The sequence below is a fragment of the Drosophila serrata genome, unplaced genomic scaffold (assembly GCF_035046125.1).
Source record: "Drosophila serrata isolate PLE 108 unplaced genomic scaffold, ASM3504612v1 contig_376, whole genome shotgun sequence".
NCBI classification, from domain to species: domain Eukaryota; kingdom Metazoa; phylum Arthropoda; class Insecta; order Diptera; family Drosophilidae; genus Drosophila; species Drosophila serrata.
The window spans coordinates 154,217-177,431 of NW_028257274.1; the positions used below are offsets into that span (position 1 = coordinate 154,217).

A 23,215-nucleotide genomic window follows, 5' to 3' on the forward strand; every position below is an offset into this window, starting at 1 on the left:
TCGAAAAAAGTTAACCGGGTTTAAGGCTGAGCTGGTAAAAAAGGGTTCAAGGGTTCGCAAAATGTACGAAAATTGCTCTTGGTACTTAAATTCGAGTTATTTTTTAAGGGGAATTGCAAATATTACCGACAGAGCACAGCAACAGACTAATTGCCCGGTAAAAGGAAGAAGGCTTTTATATCTTCTTCGAGCCCAAGCAGGTACCACATGGCGCATGAGTGTGCTCTGATGGAGCACGTGCTTATGTTGTTCGGGAACATATATAAAATATTGCGAAACCATATGTCTGCCAATGGTAGAGATATTTTTGTTGTCATGCTGCAAGAGAGAAAGGACCTTAAGGAGAGCTGAAAACATAACAATCAGCTGATTTACATAATCAAAATTGTTATTATATTAAATATGTTTATATATAAATTCAATCTGAATCACTCTTTAGGGAAATGTGTTAAATTTTATTAAATTTTCTATAATTTAATAGTATTTATTAATAAACAAGCATTTGTTAAAAGACGTCGCTCTTAGGAAGCTTTTCGTCTGGTAAAAGGACATGCGCAGAAAGGTAAATATTAAAAGCTTGCAAGTCTGTTTTAAATAATTTCGAAAGCAATTAGGAGTCCGAATTTGAAAACATTTGCAGCATCATGAAAGTCGAATTTAAAAAATATTGAATGAGTTAGTTTACTTAAATGACAATTTAATAAATAACAAGCAAGGAAGCTAACTTCGGCCATATAAGTTAAGACATTCACTTATACATTTTATATTCGGCGTTTGCATTTTCCTCTATTTTTAACGATTTTTTGTATGCCATCAATATCATATAGTAGCTCGATTTTCATAAAATTTTATGCAAAATTCTACATTAATATATAATGGTTGTTAAATTTGATGAAAATCTGTTTTAATCTGGAAAAATTATCAAATTTTTTCTTAATATTTTCCGATTGTTCTTATCGCAGATATATAGTCCACCGATTCGCTATGCTCCGACTTATATACTAGTGAAATTATATAGAAGAATAACTCCATAGTTTCATTCAATGAGCTTACTCTTAATTTGTTCCAAAACAAATCTCTCACTATGTACATATGATTCCCAACTGGTTCTAACATCCCCGGAACGAAGTGACTCCTGCCGGACAAGTCTCAGAAATGTGTTGTGTTACAAAAGTTGCAAGTCATTGTTTATTAGTGTTCAAAGTTAGTAACTGATCATAATGCATGCTAAGTGCTCATAGATATTTACTGATCATACATACTTACTGGTCATAAATACATACTGGTCATAGTTACTTACTGATCATAGCTACTTACGGTCGAAGATATTTATTCTCCGGAGTTACTTACTGGCAAAGTTAATTGCGGGTCATAGTTAATCACTACTCATAGCTCTATAAATCATCCGATCTGTTCCTATGGCAGCTTTATATTAATCTATAGATACTCCTTCCCGCGCATTCGCACCACTTGCTCTTCAACTTTCTTTCCTAGGAAAATTAAATAGAGGCGCTGAGGTCGCGCGCGCCTCAGTCTTCATAGGGGTATCATGTTCACATCGAAGCGATAGTGAAAGTATTAAAATTATGGTTGCAAAACAAAACATCTCAACCATGAACAAGATTTCTGGACTGGTTCTAACATCCCCGGAACGAAGTGACATCGTCTGCTGCGGCAAGTCTAACCAGAAAGTATGAAGGTGTTGATGGGACAGAAGTTCCAATTCATTGTTTATTGATGTTCAAAGTTAGATAACTGAGCATAATCGTATACTTTTAGATAGCTCATAGATACTTACTGATCATAGTTACTTAGTCGTCATAGATAATTACTCTTCAGAGTTACTTACTGATCATAGCTACTTACTGGTCATAGATACTTACTGTTCAGAGATACTTATTGGTCTTAGTTATTTAGAGAACATAGCTACTTACTGCTCATAGATACTTACTCTCCAGAGTTACTTACTGGCCATAGTTAATTACGGGTCATAGTTAATTACTGCTCATAGCTCTATAAATCGTCCGATTTTTCCTATGGCAGCTATATATACGTATATATATTCCACAGATTCGCCATGCCCATACTTATATACAAGGAAATTTAAATAGCAGAATAACTTCATAGTTTCATTCAATGAGCTTGCTCTTAATTTGTTCCAAAACACATCCTCTCACTATGAACATATGATTCCCAACTGGTTCTAACATCCCCGGAACGAAGTGACTTCTGCCGGCTAAGTCTCAGAAAGGTGTTGTGTTACAAAAGTTGCAAGTCATTGTTTATTAGTGTTCAAAGTTAGTAACTGATCATAATGCATGCTAAGTGCTCATAGATAAAGTTGCAAGTCATTGTTTATTAGTGTTCGAAGTTAGTAACTGATCATGATGCATAATTAGTGCTCATAGATACTTACTGATCATAGTTACTTAGTCGTCATAGATATTTACTGTTCAGAGTTACTTTCTGCTCTTAGTCATTACTGATCATAGCTACTTACTTGTCATAGAAACTTACTCTTCAGGGTTACATACTGGTCATAGTTACTTAGTGATCATAGCTACTTACTGCTCATAGATACTTACTCTCCGGAGTTACTTACTGGCAATAGTTAATTGCGGGTCATAGTTAATCACTACTCATAGCTCTATAAATCATCCGATTGTTCCTATGGCAGCTATATATACGTATATATATTCCACCGATTCGCCATGCCCCAACTTATATACTAGGAAAATTAAATATATGAATAATTTCATAGTTTCATTCAATGAGCTTGCTCTTAATTTGTTGCAAAACAAATCTCTCACCATGAACATATGATTCCCAACTGGTTCTAACATCCCCGGAACGAAGTGACATCTGCCGGCCAAGTCTCAGAAAGGTGTTGTGTTACAAAAGTTGCATGTCATTGTTTATTAGTGTTCAAAGTTAGTAACTGATCATAATGCATACTTAGTGCTCATAGATACTTACTGATCATAGTTACTTAGTCGTCATAGATAATTACTCTTCAGAGTTACTTACTGATCATAGCTACTTACTGGTCATAGATACTTACTGTTCAGAGATACTTATTGCTCTTAGTTATTTAGAGATCATAGCTACTTACTGGTCATAGATACTGTTTATTAGTGTTCAAAGTTAGTAACTGCTCATAATGCATACTTACTGATTATAGTTACTTACTTGTCATAGATACTTACTTATCATAGTTGATTACTGGTCATAGATACTTACTCTTCAGAGTACTACTACTTACTCCACTTAGAAAGATACAAATTGATCCTCTACATTTAACAAGCTTTTTTCTGGCAATTATATTTTATAGTATTCAGATTTTCATAATATGGCATAATAATTTCTATACCCCGCAAGGTTTTTAAAAGCATACAAGGTATAATAATAAAGTGCTTTTGCAAATGTATTAAAAATACTTTTCTTTTATAAGTTGTAATCTTCAGCATGTCAGTTTATTCATAAATTTCAGTTTTGAAAAAAATCGCTTAAGCTAAATAATAATTAAAATAAATACATATATGTATATATGATGATTTAGATCTGGCATAAATAACTACTTTAAGCTTTAAACTAAAAAAAAGTCCAATGCCAGCATATGAACCCCTATTGCACAGCCCCTATATCCCTCATCCTAAGTATTACAGACAATTCCTTGATTTAATTTAAATAAAATCATTATTGTCCGAGCCGTGCAATTTGGTTTCCTCGTTCTCCCGCTCCCACTCGTTCATCTTGGCCTGCATGATCAGATCCTGGAAGGATCCATACTCTGCATTCTGCCGGGTCTTGGCAGTGAGACCCACATCCCCCTCGTCGTCATAAAGGATCTCGGAGGCATAATCATTGTCCTCGTTATTGCCCTCGAAATCCGTCTCCGTGTCCGAGGAGAAGCCGTCGCTCTTGGGCATGTCCAGATCGGAGTAGTCGCTCTCATCGTCCCGCGGCAGTCCGTGCTTCAGATAGAACGAGTTGAGCAGACTCTCGATCCTCCAGGAAGGCATATCGGAGACCATCTTGACGGCAATCTTGCGGCGTGGCCTCTTCAGAGGCTTGTGGTGGGGCCTGTCGGCCAGCTCGAAATTCAAGGAGGTCTTCAGCATTCGCTTGGAGGCGGTGAGTTTCTTGAGTATGGATCGGTAGAGGTTCAGGAACTGATCGGGCTGCTTCTTGGCCTGAGGCAGGGCCTTGGGATTTTCCAGGATAAAGCGATTGAGGAGCTCCTTGGTACCCTGCTGATCCTTTTGTGACTTCAAGAGTTCAACTATAGGAAAAAACAAATTAGAAAGTTAATAATGGCTCAAAGTGGTGTTTTGATTTGATTTAATTCTACAAAGAATCATAACTTAAAAATGTGCTATGATCTGAATGGAAAACCCACCTTTTTCCTGTGTTAGTCCGAGTGTATTCTTGAAGACTCCCCAGTCGTCCTTGGTAGCTTTCTTGACTGGATTCTTCTCTACGCTTTTAATATACAAAGCCAGGCAGCTCTGCTGAACGGTGAGCAGCAAAATGACAATCTTTCCCAACTGCATTTTGAGTTTCGAGTCCTTGTGCGATGTGCTTCTTGCGGAAACTGCGGTGAATGTGATGTCCTCGCTGAAGTCCTCCTGGCCTTTTATACCTTCTCCGCAGGCCGCAGGCGCTGATCCGCGTTAATTGACATAACCACACATAACCGATAATCAGACAAAGGCCGCAAAGCAAAGGCGCTTGACACTCGAGACATCCGGGGCGCCTGCGTCCTGCGTCCTGCGACCAGGAGTCAACAGAGGACGACATGTGCTTGATTGAGCAGCGATGCCGATGCGATGCTCCTGGCTGCTCATTGTTTTTCTAGGGAACACTTAGCGCGAGCCGCGGCAATTAAACGGCCAAACCGAGCGCAGGACACGGGGAAATCAGACGCCGACAGGTAGCCAGCGAGTCGAGTCGCAGGACGACGACACTCGGCCACTCGACGGCGACGAATGTGGGAATCAAAGTGCAGTAATTGAGTCGCTTAAAAGCGATGAGGAGCTGGATGATATGCCAAATGGCTTCTACATCGGCTTCGTCTTCGTATTTGGTTTCGGTTTCAGTTTCAGTTTCATGAATGTAGAATGCACACAGGACTCGCTATACTCGATCCTGGCCCGCTCCAGGTAGACGCTCGCCTTTCAAATGCGAAAGGAAGTACAAATAAATCCTAGCGCCAGCCATAAACGGATCAACTGCGCCGATCTCAATCCGCTGCTGGTCGCTGTCGACAAGTTTTTCGCTAATTATTCCTGAATGCGGGTTTTATTGATGCAATATAAATAATGCAAATGCCATTTGAGGTGCCAGCGCAGACAAGCGTTGATCCTTAAAAAATTAGTCATCACAGCCGACAGCTGACGGATGCATAATTATGCAAATTGTATATATAACATCACATGCAAGTTGGTCATTATTTATTTTCAAACCCTTATTGGTACATAAAACTATGCTATTTTTTTTTATGACTTTATATTCAATCATGACTCACATTCAATTCAAAGTCAATCTTATTTAATTTGTATAATCTTGCAGGGTACTCTAATATATGTTGGAAGTTTAAAATTCAGTGAAGGAGTCATTTCCCACAACATTAATCATAATATTCTTGATCAGCATTGACAGCCAAGTCAATTAAAGCCATCTCCGAACAAAAAATTAAATTAATTTTTCAAGTTACATCGTTAAATTTGTCAAAAATTTGCAATATTTTTAATTTTATATAATTCTAAATTGTGTTTGCAGATTTGTTATTCTTAAAAAAAACTGGCATAGAAACGGTTCCCGATTGGATTTTAATGAATTTATGGTCTAGTTATTCTCGATTTTAACTGAATGGGTTTAGAATTGTTAGTTCCCCAAATAAGCTTTCTGTCTTGTTTTATAAGTTTTTAATCTATAAATATATACAATTAATTTTATTATTTTTTTTTTAGATTGCTGGTATTTGCCAGTAGATTTGATAAGTGATAAATTCAGATATGTACATATGTATATTCAAAAAAAAAAAAAAAAAAAACAACAACAACAACAACGGTCTATTATATTAAATATTTGAAAGGACGGTCTTAATTAATTAATAGAAAAAGTTATTACAAATTAGTACGAGAATCTAGGTTCCTAAATTGTTAGGAAGTTAAGGTTCCATTGATCCATTGACTTAAAATCAGCGGCAGTCTGTGGTTCTCATGGTTGCCGAGAAATCAGGGAATAAGTAAATACAATTTTAATAATCCAATTAGAATTACAGTAAGCTTAGTTATGTACTTAAAAATAATGTTCATCATCTCTCCAGTAATTTGTATATATTTCCCAAATCCAAAATCCAGATGAACCGTATTATAGTGATATAATTTTTGAAAGAAACTGGGCTTGGGATGGGGCGTAAGATATCCTGAAAGTAATACATATTCGGAGTCCCCACTAAGATCTGTATAAACTAATAATAAAATGGTGACAATACTTATTATAAATGATACCCAATTTATTAAATTGTAAAGTTGGTTGACCACATTAAACAAAAAAAACATATCAATAATAAATATATAATAAATAAATAATTGAAAATAAAATCAGGTACGAAGATTTATTAACCTAATGAAATCGAAGCTTTACAAATTTAAATTATTGCCTTTTTGCTTACTTATTTTAAATTTTGTTTACAGCAAAAGCAACATGAACTCCTTTGCAGCAACAACAAAAGAACAGGGAAATACATTCAATAAACCGAAAAATTTAAGTTCGAATTTAAAAAGGCGATGACTTCCCGCCACGGTCAGAGTTTGCACTAACTTTCAGTTCTTAGCCAGGATCGAAACTTCAAATAGTGCTTGAATTTTCCGCTGGATGGGGCTTTCAAATATGTGGAACTAAATTATGATTGGAGTCTGTGCTACTGCGAACTAGATAGGTCTGTAATACAAAGTAAGCAGTGCAAAACAGTGCAGCAGATTAAAACTGCAAATGGTGCTTTAATTTTCCGCTAGATGGAGCTTAAAATATATGGAACTAAATTATGGTTGGAGTCTGTGCTACTGCGAACAAGATAGGTCAGTAATACAAAGTAAGCAGTGCAAAACAGTGCAGACACAGACCACAGTAAAGGCACAAACATTATTTTGGACCCCAGCCACAGCAAAGACATAAATCCAAGCGCAGATGCGAACCACAGTATGAGAGGGAACCACAGCACGGATTTGAATTGCGGACTTCGATTTTTCAACAATTTCAAATCTTTTTAATTGATTTAATTAATTAATGGTCCGGGAAATAATTTATGTTGTACCTTTTTAAAAGCAATTTTTATAAAATCTTTTAAAAATCATTATGTGTATCCAATTTGAAAGGTTAGACTTAAACATAATTTTTATTTAATTACTTTGAATGGAACATGACCATAATGTTCATCTTCTGATCGCAGGATCTCAGTAATTGAAGATATTAAACTATCAATTTAAAGAATTACCACAGTCTTTGCATTCCATAGCATTGCCCATTCAATTTAACTCCCGCAAATAACTATTTATTTTATTAATAAGACACCAAATATTTAATAAAAAACTAAGTTTTCTTTCTTTAATTGAATTTTTTGTAAACGCACGTAGTTTTTAATTAATTTAATGCTCTACCTTCTGATACTTTATTAGAAATTCTAAAATAAATAGTTGTTAAAATAAACCCGAAACGTATATTAACTTAATTCAAAAGTTTAAATTTTTCATAATTATAAGTATAAATGTGAGAATATGTTTACCTAGCAACATGCACATTTCAATTTCTGTCACACCTGGCCGTTTTTAAACCTGTATATATTTTCCATGCAAACCGTTGCTTTAGCGACCTAATTTCTTGTTTATTATTGCGTCCAACAATCAACAACAGCCGCCAATATGCCGAAAATACTATTCCAGAAGTACAAGAAGGTGGTCAGCACCATAGACCCGAGCCGTCATTCGAGCAAGTTTAAGGAGATCGACGAGGCAAAGGCTTTGGCGGAATCCGAGGGTGCTTATGATGAGGAGGAGGAGGCTTATTACGAGGAGGAAATGGGCGACTATGTGGAAAGTGACTTCAGCTTGTCTGACGGGGAACCGGCGCTAAATATCGGCAAGATCGATCTCTCATTTCCCGAAACTATCGAGGAGTTTGAAAACAGCCCTCAATGCTATCCTCCATCGTACTACACGCTGTCCCCCAAGGAGCGGCTGCTCCTGCTGTACGCCGAGAATTTCCGCAAGCAATTGGTCCTTTCCTATCCAAAGAAACGAGCCATGGTCCTGGCATTGCCCAATGAGTGCAAGGTTCAGGTAGGTTTAATACTGATTTCATTTATTTGAGGTGATTAACGGTTCGATTTGCAGAAATTTGTGTGCACCACCATTAGACCAACTGCGTTTGTTTATCCGGAACTCATATCCAGTGTGGAGAATATTGCCAAGTTTGTAGCCGATTTTATTGAATACGAGCCATTGGAGGATCAAATTAATTTGGTGAGTCTTGGTTTAAGTTTGTTACTTTATACCTTGTTAAAAAAATTATATTTTTAAAGGGGCTTAACAGTGAACTGTGAATTTTTAGAAACGAACTATACATATGGACGTATATAATTTCTTTTGGGAACTTATTTATATTTCGTCAATCTTTCAACTATATAACAATTGAATTTTAATGTTGATAAGCAATGATTAACATTTGCTGAATACTTAGAAAATTAAATTCTATATCTAATTTTTAAACTGTAGTTTTCGAGGGGTTTCAAAAAATATACATATGTATTTGATTCCTACAAACTGGGATAAACTATCGGGCCGTACTTTTTCTCGCTTGTTTTCCTATTGGCTATAAAATATGTCTCTCACAATATGTCAGTGTTGCCTTAGAAGCTAGATATTAGTAAATTGCGAAATGGAAATTAGGAAAAAAAAAACAATTAAGGCATATAAGCTTACTACACTGCAATTTTAACAAATTTTTATTATAATTCAAAGCTGAAAGTTTGTTGTTCAAGTTCTATATATTCCATTTAAAATGCTGTTTTCAAAACTAGAAAATGTAAAAATAATAAATTTATATCACAGTGCTGACTTTTGATCCTGAGAACATTACCAATTATTTTAGAAGATTTATTTAAATATATAAATATATATATATATATATACCCTGCAAGAGTATATATTTATGGCGAATTCAACAAAAGGGTTGTTGTGTCCTGCGTCTCTGTATCTTAAGAATTCAGTTCAAAATTGACTTCTGTCCTCCACATACTCTCCCATCATATACGAAATTTAATCAATTTAAGTCTTTACATTGTCAATGTTATCACATACAAAATATTCTATTACTGCAGTTCAGTCAGTTTATTGAATTAAATGTCATGTAGTTCGATCGCTTTGTGAACTATTATTAAGCGTAATTAGTTCAGTCAATACATAAAGAAAAGATTTCACGTAAAATTGCTAAAATAAAACAGACAAATTGCTAAATTTGTGGCTAATATCATTTTAAAAAAAAGTTTCAAAGATCTAGCCACTAAAAAAAATCAACCCCTATTCCGACACGAAGCTGGCCAAGAAATGAGTTGCGCATCCGATTTTTGTTGCGGATCGGCTCCTCCTGCGCTGGTTGCTGCTCCTTTACTCCATCCCCTCAGTTTAGGGGTACACCTTGCCTAGGGACTCGAAACTTTTCTGCAGGGCCCATTCTGTAAATTTTTTAATTCATACAGTAAGCACTGCCTTTAACAAACACTCTGTTTTAATAATTACCCGCTGGCTGAGCCCTGGTACAAAAATTAAAGGATTTTCCTTTGGCGAAAGGTCTCCTCGACCTTTGGCACTGACCGTAAATTTTCACTGCGTTGCTGCCTCCACTTTTAACACCTTCCTGCCTTGGACAACAAAAGGGTTAGTTACTGTGGCTACACTTTGCATTCCTGTACTCACTTAGTATGAGCTTTTAGCTGCCACTTCAACACTTGGTTTTTGAAATTCACTGACACTGTCTAATTTATTGCCAATTATGAGCAATAGACACGTCAATGCTCTTCTAGATCTTGATTTAAAAAGACCTCCTACGAAACGGAAAGTCTGCTTGCTCCAAAAATTTCCTAATTGGCAAATGCGCTCTTCTTCGTCTTCAGAGCAAATGTAAGTTCTCTGTTAAATTTGCCAAAACGCGTTTTAGTTAAATGCAGCTCTACGTTACGGCACGTGCAAGCTTGCTTAAAGCTTTGTTACGTAGTCGCTTAACCACCTTTACGTTATCGCCAACACTGACGAAGCTAGGCTTAGGCTTCACATAAAGTGTAGCATCCTTCTAGGCTGATTTCCGTGGCAGGGTCTTCAGTCGCCACTACAATTGTTACAAAAAAAAAAAAAAAAACCAATACAGAGGGGAATAAATTTAAAGCCAATTAAATATTGCTCTATGACATCTTACTGCCTATGAGTAATTCAAGACATATGAATCATTCGAATGTTACTGACACAGGTTCTGATTGACCGCAAGATCGTCGTCAATTTCCATGGGTTCGGAGCCAAATGGGAGATCTCGCGCACCCACAGCCACATCTACATCCATTGGCTGCGAATGATCTTGGTTGAGTTTTTCTCGCATAATGCCAATGAAGGCTGTATTTTTTATATTAAAGCTCGAAGGCAACAAGTTCAAATGTATCTTAATTTCTAAAACATCTACGTCGATATCCGCATCGATGCCGACATCGACATCTACGTCAACATCCACATCCATTTTCTCCGAATGATCTTGGTTGGGTTTTGGTCGCATAATGCCAAAGAATTCCATTTTGTAAATTACAGCGCGAGGGCAACAAGTTGAATTTTATCTTGCCGACGATTAGTTTTACTATATAAAGGAATATTATAAAGTTAAGGCTTCTGTGGCATCGACATCGACATCTACGCCGACATCCAAAATCCATGGGATTCGAATTTCTTGGTTGCCAACGATTTGCAATTTTGCAAATTACAGCGCGAGGGCAACAAGTTGAAATTTATTTCGACGACGTTTATTTTTATTTACATGCTATATATAGTTATTGTATGAAGTTCATGCTTCTGAGATTTGCTATTTTCGCTGAGAGAGGTATTTGCTCCGCGACGGAATTGCTAATATTTAAGCGTACATATCGCGGAAAAACGACTTGAGAATTCGAGAGATCGTGTCAGAAAATGTAGAGGCGACTGAAAGGGCTCTAAAATGAAGTTGACTAAAAAGTATGCTACACTTTTCGTAAGCTCTTAGCCAATGCAACAATGCAGTTTTTTCAACAAAACAAAAAAACAAAACATTTCTAATTATTTCGAAGAATTTATATAGTACTCATGCAGGGTATTATAATTCTAGCCACTTGTCATATAAAAATAGTAAATATAAAACGGTCCAAAGAATGTTATTATAATTTTAGCCAGAAGTTTGTAATGCAGTGAAAAAATCATTTTCGACCCTATAAACCATATATATTCTTGATCAGCATCAACACCAGCGTCGATTTAGCCATGTCCCAAAATTTAATTAAAACCTAAAAAGGTATATAAACTTCGCCTTTCCGATGTTACTGTCCTTTCTTGTTATTAAGAATACAGCATAAAATATACCTACCGCAGTTTTTGTTTAAAGATGTGATACTTACTGTAGCTGTTAACAAAAACGTTTCCCAATTGTAAATAAAAACACCATCTCGTTTGCAATTTTAAGAGTTTCATAAAAATTATCTAATTATTTGTTTATTGAACATGTATTTAAAATTACATTTAAATTTGTAAATGTCTATTTAAATATCGCATTAATTTCGAATTAAGAAAATTCTTTTGAGCACATTCTTATTACATTTCCATTTATCATAATACGAAATTTAAAAACGCTTGATATCAAATGCACGTTGCTTGCGACAACATTCGCCTTGTTTGCAGGTCAAAGGTCGAAATGGGTTGTAACAAAAAATAATATCTATAATATTTCTCTAGAATGCATGGGACCGAACACAGGAGTCGGAGGAGCAAACTCATAAGCTTAAAATGTCACAATAGCTACAATGAGAGGTTCTCGATATATACACTTAACCCGTACGTACGATTAATTAATATTAGTACAATGGAATTGAATCGAAAAAGACTGAAAGTAGTTAAGCGCCTGACTCTGGGCGGTCGTCAGGCTCGATAGGCTCACAGCTGGGAGGAGATGCACGTAAATTCGGAGGAGCCCGAGTCCAGGTCCTAGTCTAGCTGGAGCTGGAGCTCAGTTCGTCGAACTGCTGGTACTCGCCCGTGATCTGGCAGTCGTCGTCAGTCGGGTCGTCGTCGAGGTCACAATGTACAAATTCGTAGGGGGGGAAGAACAGGGAGCTTAGTAACGTGGCCGACGATTGGTAGACGGCTGGCGCATACACATGGCTGGCGCACCGGGATGTGGTGTCCAGCGCCTGGCTAGATCCACCTGGCGACGGGCCCCCCAGGAGCACCGGCTGGCTCGAGTCATTCGTATTTGTGTTCGTATCCGTGGCTGGCTCCGTAGGCGCCAACTTTGGTTTTTCCTATTTGCGGCGTCGGCTCTTGCCCCGGCTGTTGCTCTCCTCCAGCTCACCGGCGGTATCCTCGGCATTGTCCGGATCGCAGGACACGGCCGGCGCACTGGGAGTGGGAACCGGAACTGGGGCCATCTCATTGCCCGACTTGATGGCGGCGATCAGGAAACGTAGCTGCATCAATTGGACCGCTGTCACCCGGGGATTGCTGCAGTTCTCCAGCCATTGCAGAAACTTCTCGCCATGGCGTATGGCCTCCACATCCTCGTCATCCTCCCCGCTACACTCCTGCAGATATCTGGCCTTCTCCTCCTCGTCGGTCTTGTTGGAATTGTTATTATTGTTATTATTGCTGGCGCTGACATCATTGTTGTTTGTGTGAGTGTTGTTAGTGTCATTGAAGCTGCCCTCTGAGTCACAGCCCGCTTCCGGTTCCGGGTTCAGTGGCGCCCCAATCTTGAACAGCATATTGTCCAGGATCTTTTTGCAGTCACTCGGAGGATCATTTTGTGACTCTTCCGGGTTGTTGGTCATCTTATTGGGACTACTGTTGCCATTCGGTGAATTGGCCACGGGACTTTGCGTGGGCGTCATCACCTTGCCAGCTGCCGATAGATCCTCTGGTTTTCCCCCACCCTCTGCGTCCGCCTCGGCCTCCACTTCACCCTCGAGATCGGTTTCGGTGGCCTCATCGGCCTCGGCATTCGGTTCATTGGAGGACAAGCTCCGGACCGATGGCGTCTCAGTCTCTTTGGTGAGATGGGAGTAAAGGATATTGGAGGGGTCACCGCTGCCTCCTGCCTCGGCGGCTGCGGCATTGGCCACCTGCTGTTGCAGAGAGTTGGCCTGGAGGGCAGCCAAAGTCGCAGCATTGGGATTGAGGGTGTGCAGGCTGGCTCCAAAGGCCTTGCACCAGTTGTACCACGCCGCATTCTTCTCATCCAGGCTTCCCGATGGCGTGGACGAGGGCGTCAGCGGCGCTGAGGGTATTGGCGGCGTCTGACCCGGCTGCTGGCTCATGTGCTGAGGCGTTGAGGAGCGGATGGGAGGACTGGTCACGCCCAGTGGGATTGTGGGCGGGTACAGCGGATTGAGGCCCAGCATCGTCTGCTGTGACTTAAGCCAGTAGAGCAAGGGATCCTCGGCCAGGTTGGATAGTGTCATCATCTGCGGGGGTGGGATCACAGCTCCGGGACTCTTGATGTCGCCCGCCTTCACCTCCTTCTTAATGCTCAGATTGAGGCTGCCCGCATCCCCTGGAGGCTTCTGTTTGGCCCAATTCTTCACCGATAAACCCGATGGAGCTCGATCTCCACTATCACTCCTGGGACTCTGCACTTGCAGGGGCGTCTTGGGATTGGCAGTGGGATTGGGATTCGGGTTCGGGTTCGGGTTCCTGGGTGGAAAGCTGCTCAGTCCAGACATGGCCGCCAGCCCGGGATTGAGCTGGGCCAGCAGGTTGAGGTTGTTGGTCAACTCATTGAAGCTGATCGCCAGCGGACTCTGTTGGATGCCCGTTAGTCCCGAGAGATGCGTAAGACTCGACAGCGGACTGATGGCATTCAGGGAGGGATCAGCGGCGGCACCGGGTCGATTGATGTCAGCGCCAAAGACCTTGCTCTTGACCCCATTGAAGGCCACATAGTCCACCGGTAGGCCATTGTAGCTCAACTCCGTCAGGTTCTTGTTTGTACTGTAGTCCAGGCCGTTGAGTGGTGATCGCTTAAAGCCGGCTAACTCATCAAACTTCAGTTTGTTGGAGAAGTTCAGGGGTAGGGCGCCCGCATCCAGGCGCTGGCGCTTCTCTGGCGGACCCAGTGGCCCCATCGGCCCCAGCTGACCTCCACCGGACACATCCAGCTTATCCGCCAGGGAGTCGGCGCACAGTTTGTCCGCACTGGACTGGCGGGACATGAAGCGCAGCTTATCCTCGTTCTTGCACCAGCCGCGCAGCGTGGACTCCGGCACACCGATATCCCGGGCCACCGAGGCCTTGGACTCGCCATCGTGGATGCGCTGGATGGCATGGATCTTGTCGCGCGGCGTCAGGCTCCGCAGGGGCCGCTTGCCCTTGGTGCCCATGCGGATGTTCATGTGGGGGTAGCTGGAAATATCCAACTTGAGGCCGTTGTCGAACAGCTTGGCGCCTGAAAGGACAGCGGGTAGAGCAGAGGAGAGGAGTCTTAATTAATTACCGTGACACACTTGGCATATCGCCTATCGCCTATCGCATACAGTGCGTTCCCATTCGCCGTTCGGCCAGCACATATATATCGCTATGTGCTCGTCGCCTGGCGAATGCGCGTCCATGTACTTGTGCCCCCACCCCAGAGCTTCGGGGTTGGGGGTTGGGGGTCCAAGGATGTGGCTGCTATGGGTGTTAACGGGGTGCTGTTTCGCATTTTCGCACGGGGCTCCAATAAAATCGCAGAGCGCGCGCGTTTTAAAGTTTTACAGACAAGTCGCGGGCGGTGTAAATAAACCGTACAACCGTACGTATGCGCTATATTGCGTATACGTACGGGTGTACCAAATATATATACGTATATATACATATATATAGATGTATAAATTTATATAGGTATAGAGCAGCGCTTGTGCTGCCTGCTGAGATGACAAAATCATCCGCTCCCGCTCTCTGCAGGCAAATGAGCTGCGGCACGCCCCCTTTCGCCTCTTTTGCGCACGAAGGACATGCCAAAAATATCGTCGGTGTGTCGGTGTGTCTGTGTGTCGGTGTGTGTATACGTAGAGACAATGGAATATGCTAATTGGTGCGTTGCCTTCGCGCCGCGACGCGCCTGCTCCAAAATGCAGCGCGCAACGCGAGCCACGAATAAGCAACAGGACGAGCAGGACATTCGGCAGAACACTGCCGAAGTGCTCCCGAGCACGGATGCCACAGAATTTATAACTTGTTTACCTGTCTCGCTGCAGCGCAGAGCGAACATCCCTCAAACGCAACGGCCATCGCCTGTTGCGCCTTGGCCTCACTCCCCTCCCAACAAGCCTTCCTTCCTTGCCACTTCCTGTAGACTTCCCAAAAACTGTAGCAACGGTCGGAGCAGGTGCAGCGTCTTTTTGGCCAAGCTCAAGTCTTCTTTTTGACCGGGGCCAAGTGCGTTGCCAAGATAGAACCAGAGCGAACAACAATATGCTCCGCCTCCATCTCGCCAGAAAGTGAGACATGCAAAAGAGCTCGCCCCGTGGTGCAATTTTAAAATGAAAAACACGTTTTGCGCATGACTGACACATGATTTCTTTCCTCCTCTATATATCTACATACATATATATGTATATATTCGTTTATATATGTATATACGAATATATATATATATATGTGTGGCATTCAAATATACAAGGAGAGAATAGACTGAGACTGAGGAAGAGAAGCCCATTCGCTGTGCTAAGAGAGTTTTGTGGGGGGATTGAAGAGAGCAGCAGGTAGCCAAACTGGTGGAGTCTTTCGTTTGGACATCCATCGAAATGCCGTCTTGGCAGGTTTCGCAGCCACTTGAACTGGACTTTACACGTTTGCCAGCTATTAATTGGGGGATTCTGGTCTTGGGACTTGGCTTCCTCAGTTGGATTTTGGTCTAAACTTAAGCCGGGGAATCGGGATAAGCCATTGGCAAGTGGCCAAAGTCATCCTAAGCATTGTTTTGAGGCTGATTATTTAAAATATTCAAAATGGGTTGAGGAAAACATCATTTATGCTTGGGAAGGAGTGAATTTTATCAGTTAACTCTGAACCTTTTAGTTTTTGTAAGGGAAAGCAATATTATGAATTAAATTTCATTATATGGGTATAATTAAAGAAATTATTCTGTGATTTGGAGAGATTAAGATCTTAAAAAATGTGTTTTTTATTAATTTTATGAATTTGTATATATTTATGGCATATTTTTAACTTAACAAACATTTCAATCAATATTTTATTCCCCATTTTGTATTTCAATCATATTAAATTATTCAATACCTATATTGTTAACAAAAAAGGGAAGTTATCTCAGCAAACCGAATTTTCTATACCTTTGCAGTGCAAAATCGATCACAACTAAGCCAAAAATGCACTAATTTCAATTTGGAAATCGTTCCTATATTAGTTTTTATTAAATGAATTAATCTGTATACTCAATTTCAAATTTAAAAAAATTAAAATTTTTGCACTTTTTTTTGACAATTTTAACGATGTAACCCCTTATCTTTTTTTTTCAAAATTTTGACAAATTTGGAAAATTTCATTTTTCGTTCAGAGATGGCTTAATCGACGTGGCTGTTGATTTATGGGGTCAGAACTGACTCCTTTAGTGCGTTTCAAGCTTCTGACTAAAATTAAGAAACCCTAAAGTAAACAGTTTAATAAATTAGATGAAAATAAATTATATTTCAAAGCCAGTAATAAGACAAAAACTAAAGCAAAGTATAATATATATTATTTTAAAGCTGTGACAAGCCTTGTAAAACAATTAAAATTTTGAAAATTAAATTACAAACCCTAAAAACGTACATATAAAACAGAGGCAACTAACAAACAATAAATATATACAAAAACCCTCAATTAAGTTGGCAAATGCAATCGTAATAAATGAAAAACAAGAAGCCGAAGAGAAAATCAAGCACACAATTGATTAGCCCCATTAATACCTATTTGAATGATTAGGCCCATTGATTGACCGAACTATTATTATTGACCTAGCCCGACACCTAATTCTACTTGGGGTTTAATGCACACTCCGGCAGGTGCCCGACCCCCTACCCACTCACACCCCCACCCACACCCACTCTGAAAACACACAAAACACCCAAGACACCCCCTCAAGAATAACTGGGATGCTCATAACCAATAGAGCAGCAAATAACTGTGTCGACGATGGTGCATGGGACTGGGCCCACTCCGCAGACTGACCCTCACCAGGACTCTCGCAGGACCCTAAACACCAACACCACCCCCCTTGAACCTGCACCCAAACACATATCGAATAAAACTTTTACAGCTGTATAAAAATTACAAGGTCTTTGGCCATTCAGCAGCAGTCGGAAAAGAATTTGTACTTTCGCTTTCGCCGGCACAGGGAAGGTCCTTTTCGTCCTGCCGTGCCGTCCTTGTCCTGGCCGGCTCGCCATTAAACTTTTCACGAACCGAACTGGGACAGTGAGAAGTGTGTAAAAAAATCTAGTAACAACAGAAAAAGATGAAAGAAATAAATATAAAAGAATTACACCAAGTTTGTCAGTGTGTGTGTGTGTGTGTGTGTGAAAGGGGGGTCCTGGTCTGGCTTTGGCTCTGTCTGTGTCTGCTGTGCACACACATGCACACTCGCAGGACACTCACTCACAGGACATACGTATGTACGGCTGTATGTACGGCTGTAATGGAATGGCCAACCGTCTGGCCATCTACGAGTGTGTGAGTGCTGGTAAGCCTGTGTGCTAAGAGCTTCTGATTTTCCTATATACAATTATAATTTTATTGTATTTACTATTTTTTCGTTTCTTTGGCTTCGTATCGAACTCGCTCACAGACACTCAGAGGAGTATGGGGCAGGGGCAGGGACATGGTGCATGCGGCAAGGACATCCGGTGGGGAGCTGGAAGCTGGGAAGTCTGGCAAATGGAGGTCAACGACTGAAACTAGCACTAATATGTGCAAGCGTTTGATAGCTCCATTCGCTTGTGTTAATGTAAAAAGAAATAAAACACACAAAAAGAGGCAACAAATAAAAATAAGAATTCCGTAGATAAAAGAAAAAGTTGCCTCGGCTTCTGAGTGTTTCTCTGTGTGTCCGACTGTCTGGGACGATTCTCATACCCAAGATATGTTTATATATTTATATATATATGTTATACATAGTACATGTGTCTGCTGTAAGTTTGGACCTGTTGGAACCAATGATATATGTGGCCTTAAGCGGCATTGCACCTTTTTATTGTGTGTTTGTTTTGGATTAACTCGATTAATGTTATTCCAGATTATCGCACTGAAGCGTGCTTTACTGTTTTGCGATTCGTTTAAGGATGCCCAAGCTTGTTATTGAGTTGTGGCATTTTAGATTTCATTAAATATACATTATATTATGAGATAAGGTGTTTTAAGAAAATTTCTTTACTTTTTTAAAACCTGATCATATGAACTTCAAAGATTTAGTCTTGTTTGTAAGTAACTCGTTCTATATTTAAATACCCCAGACAGAGCTTGACTAAACCATAGCGTTCCTTGTGAAGAAATACAAAAATTGTAAAACTCTAAAAGCTTAGTATAACTTCAAAAACACACACTTTTAATAGGATTTTGATTCTATTCCATTTCCTGTTCCAAAGTAGCGTTTATACATTTAATTATTTGAATACCTATATTGCATCGAATTTCGTGAACAAAATTCGTTGCCTACTTCATGGCGCCAAGAATACCATTTGTGCTTCATTTGATTTACATTTAAAAATTATTCAATAAATTGTTATTGATATCAATTAAAACGATTACCAAATAGCATTTGAAATCGGCATTCTTAAAATATATATTCTTAAATTAAAACTTGTATCTTACATTTAAAAAATTTAACCAAAAGAACATGTACATAACTCTTTGAGACAAACTTTACAATTAATGGGACTGTTGCTTCAGCGCAAATAATTAATAAATACCACAACTTTTACTATTGATGTGGAATATTTGTATACTCCTTAGAAGGGTATTTTAATTTTAGTCAGAAGCTTGTAACTCAGTAAAGGAGTCATTTCCGACCCTATAAATATTCAGCATCAACAGTCAAGTCGATTTGGCCATCTCCGAACAAAAAATGAAATGTTCCAAATTTTGAAAAATAGATAAAGGGGTTAAAATTGTTCAAAATTTGCAACAATTTTCATTTTTTAGAATCGTAAATTGAGTATGGAGAAACATAGGAACAAAGGAAAGCTTTCAGAATTGAAATTAATACATTTTTAGTTGTTATTTTCATGTTTTGATGTGTCGCAAAAATTGTCATAGAAAATATGGAGTGCGAATAATTGAATTCTTTATTTAAATTGCAAAACTTGTATTTTGTAAGCCGATTTTTTTTTTAATTTGAACAGATTTTCCTAACCAATAATCTTTTAAGGATAACTGCACCTTAATTTACAAATGACTTCTTAAGCCGCGATTTTATTTAGGAAAACATAACACATTCATTTAACTATTTTTGTCTGGACTAATTCTATAATTAAGTTAATCAATATTTATTTCCACCAACTAACTTGAGTCACAGAAAACAAATATTTCTTTAAGATATTTGTAAACGCTTTCGCTGTCACATTTTTATGGCAATATAAAAACACCGCACTTTTCAAGTTCAAATTTATAAAAACTTTTTTACAAATGGCATAATAAAACACTTTAATGGCGATTTCCTTCACATACTAACCTTTTTTGGGAACTTCCGGGGAGAAATATGATATGAGCCCTCCAACGAAGGCGGGAAATTTGCAGTTTGTTTATGTTTTTGGTTTGGTTTGAAAGCACAGCTTTTAACTTTTATTTGGCTTCTTTGTCCTGCGATGTTTAATTCACGTTATTTAGTTCACATGGAGGGCGGTTATTGTTATTGTTTTTGGAGGGGGTTACAAGGACAATCAAACACTTTGTGCGCGATTATTTACCGCTGCGGCGTGCGAATTTCAGCGAAAGGACATGCGGCATGCGGCATGCGGTTCGGTCGGTTCGGTGCGTGCGTTCGCTGGTGCGTCCTCTCTCTCGCGCTCGTCGAAGGATATTGTGACGAACGTGAATGGACGTGGACGTGGACGACGCGGCGGTGGATGTGCGAACCTGAGTGGCTAAAGTGCGGCGACAAACTACGCGGCGGACTTGAGTGAATTTTGATTTTAGCGCGGCGAATTTCCGCACGGCGACGAATTTAAAGTCGCACGTCCACGAAAGCGGCGTTTCGTCTCTCGGTCTCACTCACACGCGTGCGGCTGGGTGGTGGTTCACAGTGTGTGTGTGTGTGTGTGTGCGCTGGTCAGTCCGTAAATGTAGTTGTAGTTGTCGTCGTTTTTGTTTCTTTTTCGCTTCGATTTACGTGGCCGTAGGTGTGTGTGCGTGGCGACTCTCTCTCTCACTTGCTCCTTAACTATTCCTTGCTCCCTCTCTCGTGCTCCCTCTCTCTCTCTCTCTCTCACTCTCGCTCGTCTCTCGCAACGGCTGTTGCTGCCGAATTCGCGGCCTTTTTCGGTGACAGCCAAATGTACAATGATTAATAACGGCCAAGACGTCCGAGGCGGCGAAGAAGTCCTCTCGCTTTGCCTTCGCTTAGGCCTCTGCTTTTGGTTTTGGCCATTTCGCATTTTCGCATTTTGGCCCAACCACAGGCCAGTGTCCACTCACACACGGCCATTACATACACCGACGCACACACTGGCACACACACACAGGCAGCGCGCGGTGGTGTGCAACGAAGACGACGCAATACTCGTGTAGGCTTTTTGGCATCCTTTTCGGCCTCCTTTCGCGCGCCCACGTGTGTGTGTGAGGACACTGGCGAAAAATAGGTGTGAGTTGAGCCCTTCAAGGCTTTTAAGGATATGAAAACTTAAATACGAGTTATTTTATTTTATAAATAAACAGGGTAAACAGGAGTTATATATTTGTAAAGGTAATAATAATAATTTAAGGCATTTAAATTTGGATTAAGTACAACAAACTACCTTTTAATCCTAATTTAAATTTTTATATGTTATATATTTAGATGCCTTTTTTAAGTTTTTTTCAGTGTAGTGTAACTCAGCCCTCATTTATGTGCATTTAGCCAAAGATATTCACGTTCCTTGAGCGCAAAATAGTGCCAAAGGTATCTCCGGGAAACGAAATCCTTGAATCCTTGGAACCTAGACTCAGAAAACCTTGGCTAATTTTCCCTGCAGGGGGTTTTCTTTATCGCCGCTGATAATTCTGTTAGTTTTCCCGCTGTCATGTGCTGCATTTGTTGCTGCTTTTATTGCGGCCAGAGTTTTCCTGGCTTTGTTTTGATACACGCCTTCATCACAGTTTACGTGAGCTCGTCTCTCTTTCGCACCCATTCGCAGAGAACCAGCTGTGTGTGCCGAAGAGTACCAAAGAGAGCAAAAATCCTGCTCGTGGGAAAGGGGGAGGCATTTTCCTCCACCTTCCCACACATTCATCTTCACAAAATGAGGCGAATTCGTCGTCCCACAGAGCGGATTTTGCATTTCACTCTTCGCCTCGCTCTTTCGCTGGATCGCCGAAGGAAACTGGAATTGAACACCAAAACCGGAATTCCTCAACGGGCGACTCTCGATCGGATCAGCAAATAATAACAATTCTATAGGAAAATAAGGTGGTTGTTTTTTTTCGTGTTTTAAGCGAATTTTTCTAGAAATTGATGCGGTTTGTTAACGTCAGTTGAAAAAATAAAACGCAAATTGGTTGTACGAAAAGGTAGTTGCTAAAAATATATATATAGAAATGTTAATTAATGTTTTAATTTCCAAAAACTAATTTTAAATTTTAGCTATCGTCTTGAAAATGTAATTTAAAAGACAAAGGACTTGTTTATAATAGGTAAGGTTTACATTATTATCATTAAGAGGGCACTGACTGTATTTAAGATCGTATCTCTATGAATATTTGGAAGATAACAAGGTCTTTTTCGTACTATTATTATTTTGATTTTCATTGTTATATTTAAATTATGGAAAATACATTGATTAACAAAACGGAATTAAGGAGAAATTTGAAAAGATAATAATAAGAGAAATTTTGGAATATTCTTAAACTATAGAAGTTATGTTCACCTTTCATAAGTATATAGAATTATCTCAAATTCTTGTTACAAAATTGTGTTTAAATAATCCTTCCTTGAGTCCATATGGAGAGAGTATGAAATAGTGGCAAGTATTTGCACCATCGCAGGATATCCCAGAGATTATGATCTTATATAATATGTACAAGCATAGGCATTTGAGGTCGTAGACATTGTAGTTGCTATGCAAAATATTTGCGCAGAGGCCGCACATATTCACATAGCCATTGTGTCCGGCCAAAAGGAGGCGGCGGCCACTGACCATAACAACAGCAGCAACAACAGCAAGGATAACGAAAAAGACAGCAGCAGTGTCGCCAGTGCTGCTGCTGCTGTTGCCTTTCGGGAAATCGCTAAGAAAGGTTTTTGAAGCCATGTCCAAAACGCACACGCACAGGGTAAGTGTTGTGTGTGTGTGTGTGGCATAGTAGTGGTGTAGCAGAGGCGTATACACAACAAGGAGCAACAATAACACCGGACTACGGCCAGGACGAGGACGTCGACGACGACGACGACGACGACGACGACGACTACAGATGGCCGGCATGGGGCCGCATTGGCAAGAAACATATCCTTGCCACTAAAAAGCCAAGCAGCCTGCCCGGGTCGCTTCATTTCACCGCACACTCACACACATACACACACAGGACATACTCGATGTCCTGGCACACACTCACGCACTTTGGCAACACGCTACCCACACAGACGCACATTCTTCTTAGCATCCGCAGGCACATCAGCATCTTTAGCGTAAATTTTGCTGCTGCGAAAATTTAGAGTTGTTGCTTTATGGCACTGTGTGTGTGTGCTTGTGTGTCCGGGTGTATATACTTCA

The 23,215-nt window shown here is 40.1% G+C and overlaps 3 protein-coding genes across 3 annotated transcripts in view; 1 reads left to right on the top strand and 2 right to left on the bottom strand.

Annotated features, from left to right (window-relative positions):
* Nucleotides 1-3,437: 3,437 nt before the first annotated feature.
* Nucleotides 3,438-4,847, bottom strand: LOC110189043 (uncharacterized). Its single transcript, XM_086839826.1, has 3 exons — nt 4,739-4,847; nt 4,400-4,663; nt 3,438-4,282 (listed from the first exon to the last, which is right to left on the bottom strand). Exons 1-3 carry the CDS (start codon nt 4,845-4,847, stop codon nt 3,684-3,686), a joined length of 972 nt encoding a protein of 323 aa, XP_086695952.1. The 3' UTR covers nt 3,438-3,683.
* Nucleotides 4,848-7,762: 2,915 nt separating this feature from the next.
* The window catches only part of lobo (coiled-coil domain-containing protein lost boys), a 54,006-nt gene continuing 38,553 nt past the window's right edge, over nt 7,763-23,215 (top strand). Inside the window, exons 1-2 of the mRNA XM_086839456.1 lie at nt 7,763-8,342; nt 8,397-8,525. Of these exons, the coding sequence (XP_086695582.1) occupies nt 7,926-8,342; nt 8,397-8,525 (546 nt within the window). The 5' untranslated portion in view covers nt 7,763-7,925. The remainder of the gene's footprint in view (nt 8,343-8,396; nt 8,526-23,215) is intronic.
* On the bottom strand, nt 11,738-20,849 carry dan (protein distal antenna). Its single transcript, XM_086839457.1, has 2 exons — nt 19,984-20,849; nt 11,738-14,724 (listed from the first exon to the last, which is right to left on the bottom strand). Exon 2 carries the CDS (start codon nt 14,669-14,671, stop codon nt 12,587-12,589), a length of 2,085 nt encoding a protein of 694 aa, XP_086695583.1. The 5' UTR covers nt 14,672-14,724; nt 19,984-20,849; the 3' UTR covers nt 11,738-12,586.

Coding starts and splice junctions, on each gene's coding strand:
- dan (XM_086839457.1), bottom strand. CDS start 14,671: ATGAACATCCGCATGGGCACCAAGGGCAAGCGGCCCCTGCGGAGCCTG.
- LOC110189043 (XM_086839826.1), bottom strand. CDS start 4,847: ATGAGCAGCCAGGAGCATCGCATCGGCATCGCTGCTCAATCAAGCACA. Junction 4,664..4,738: donor AGGCGCCCCGGATGTCTCGA/GTGTCAAGCGCC, acceptor AACGCGGATCAG/CGCCTGCGGCCTGCGGAGAA. Junction 4,283..4,399: donor CGGACTAACACAGGAAAAAG/GTGGGTTTTCCA, acceptor TTTTTCCTATAG/TTGAACTCTTGAAGTCACAA.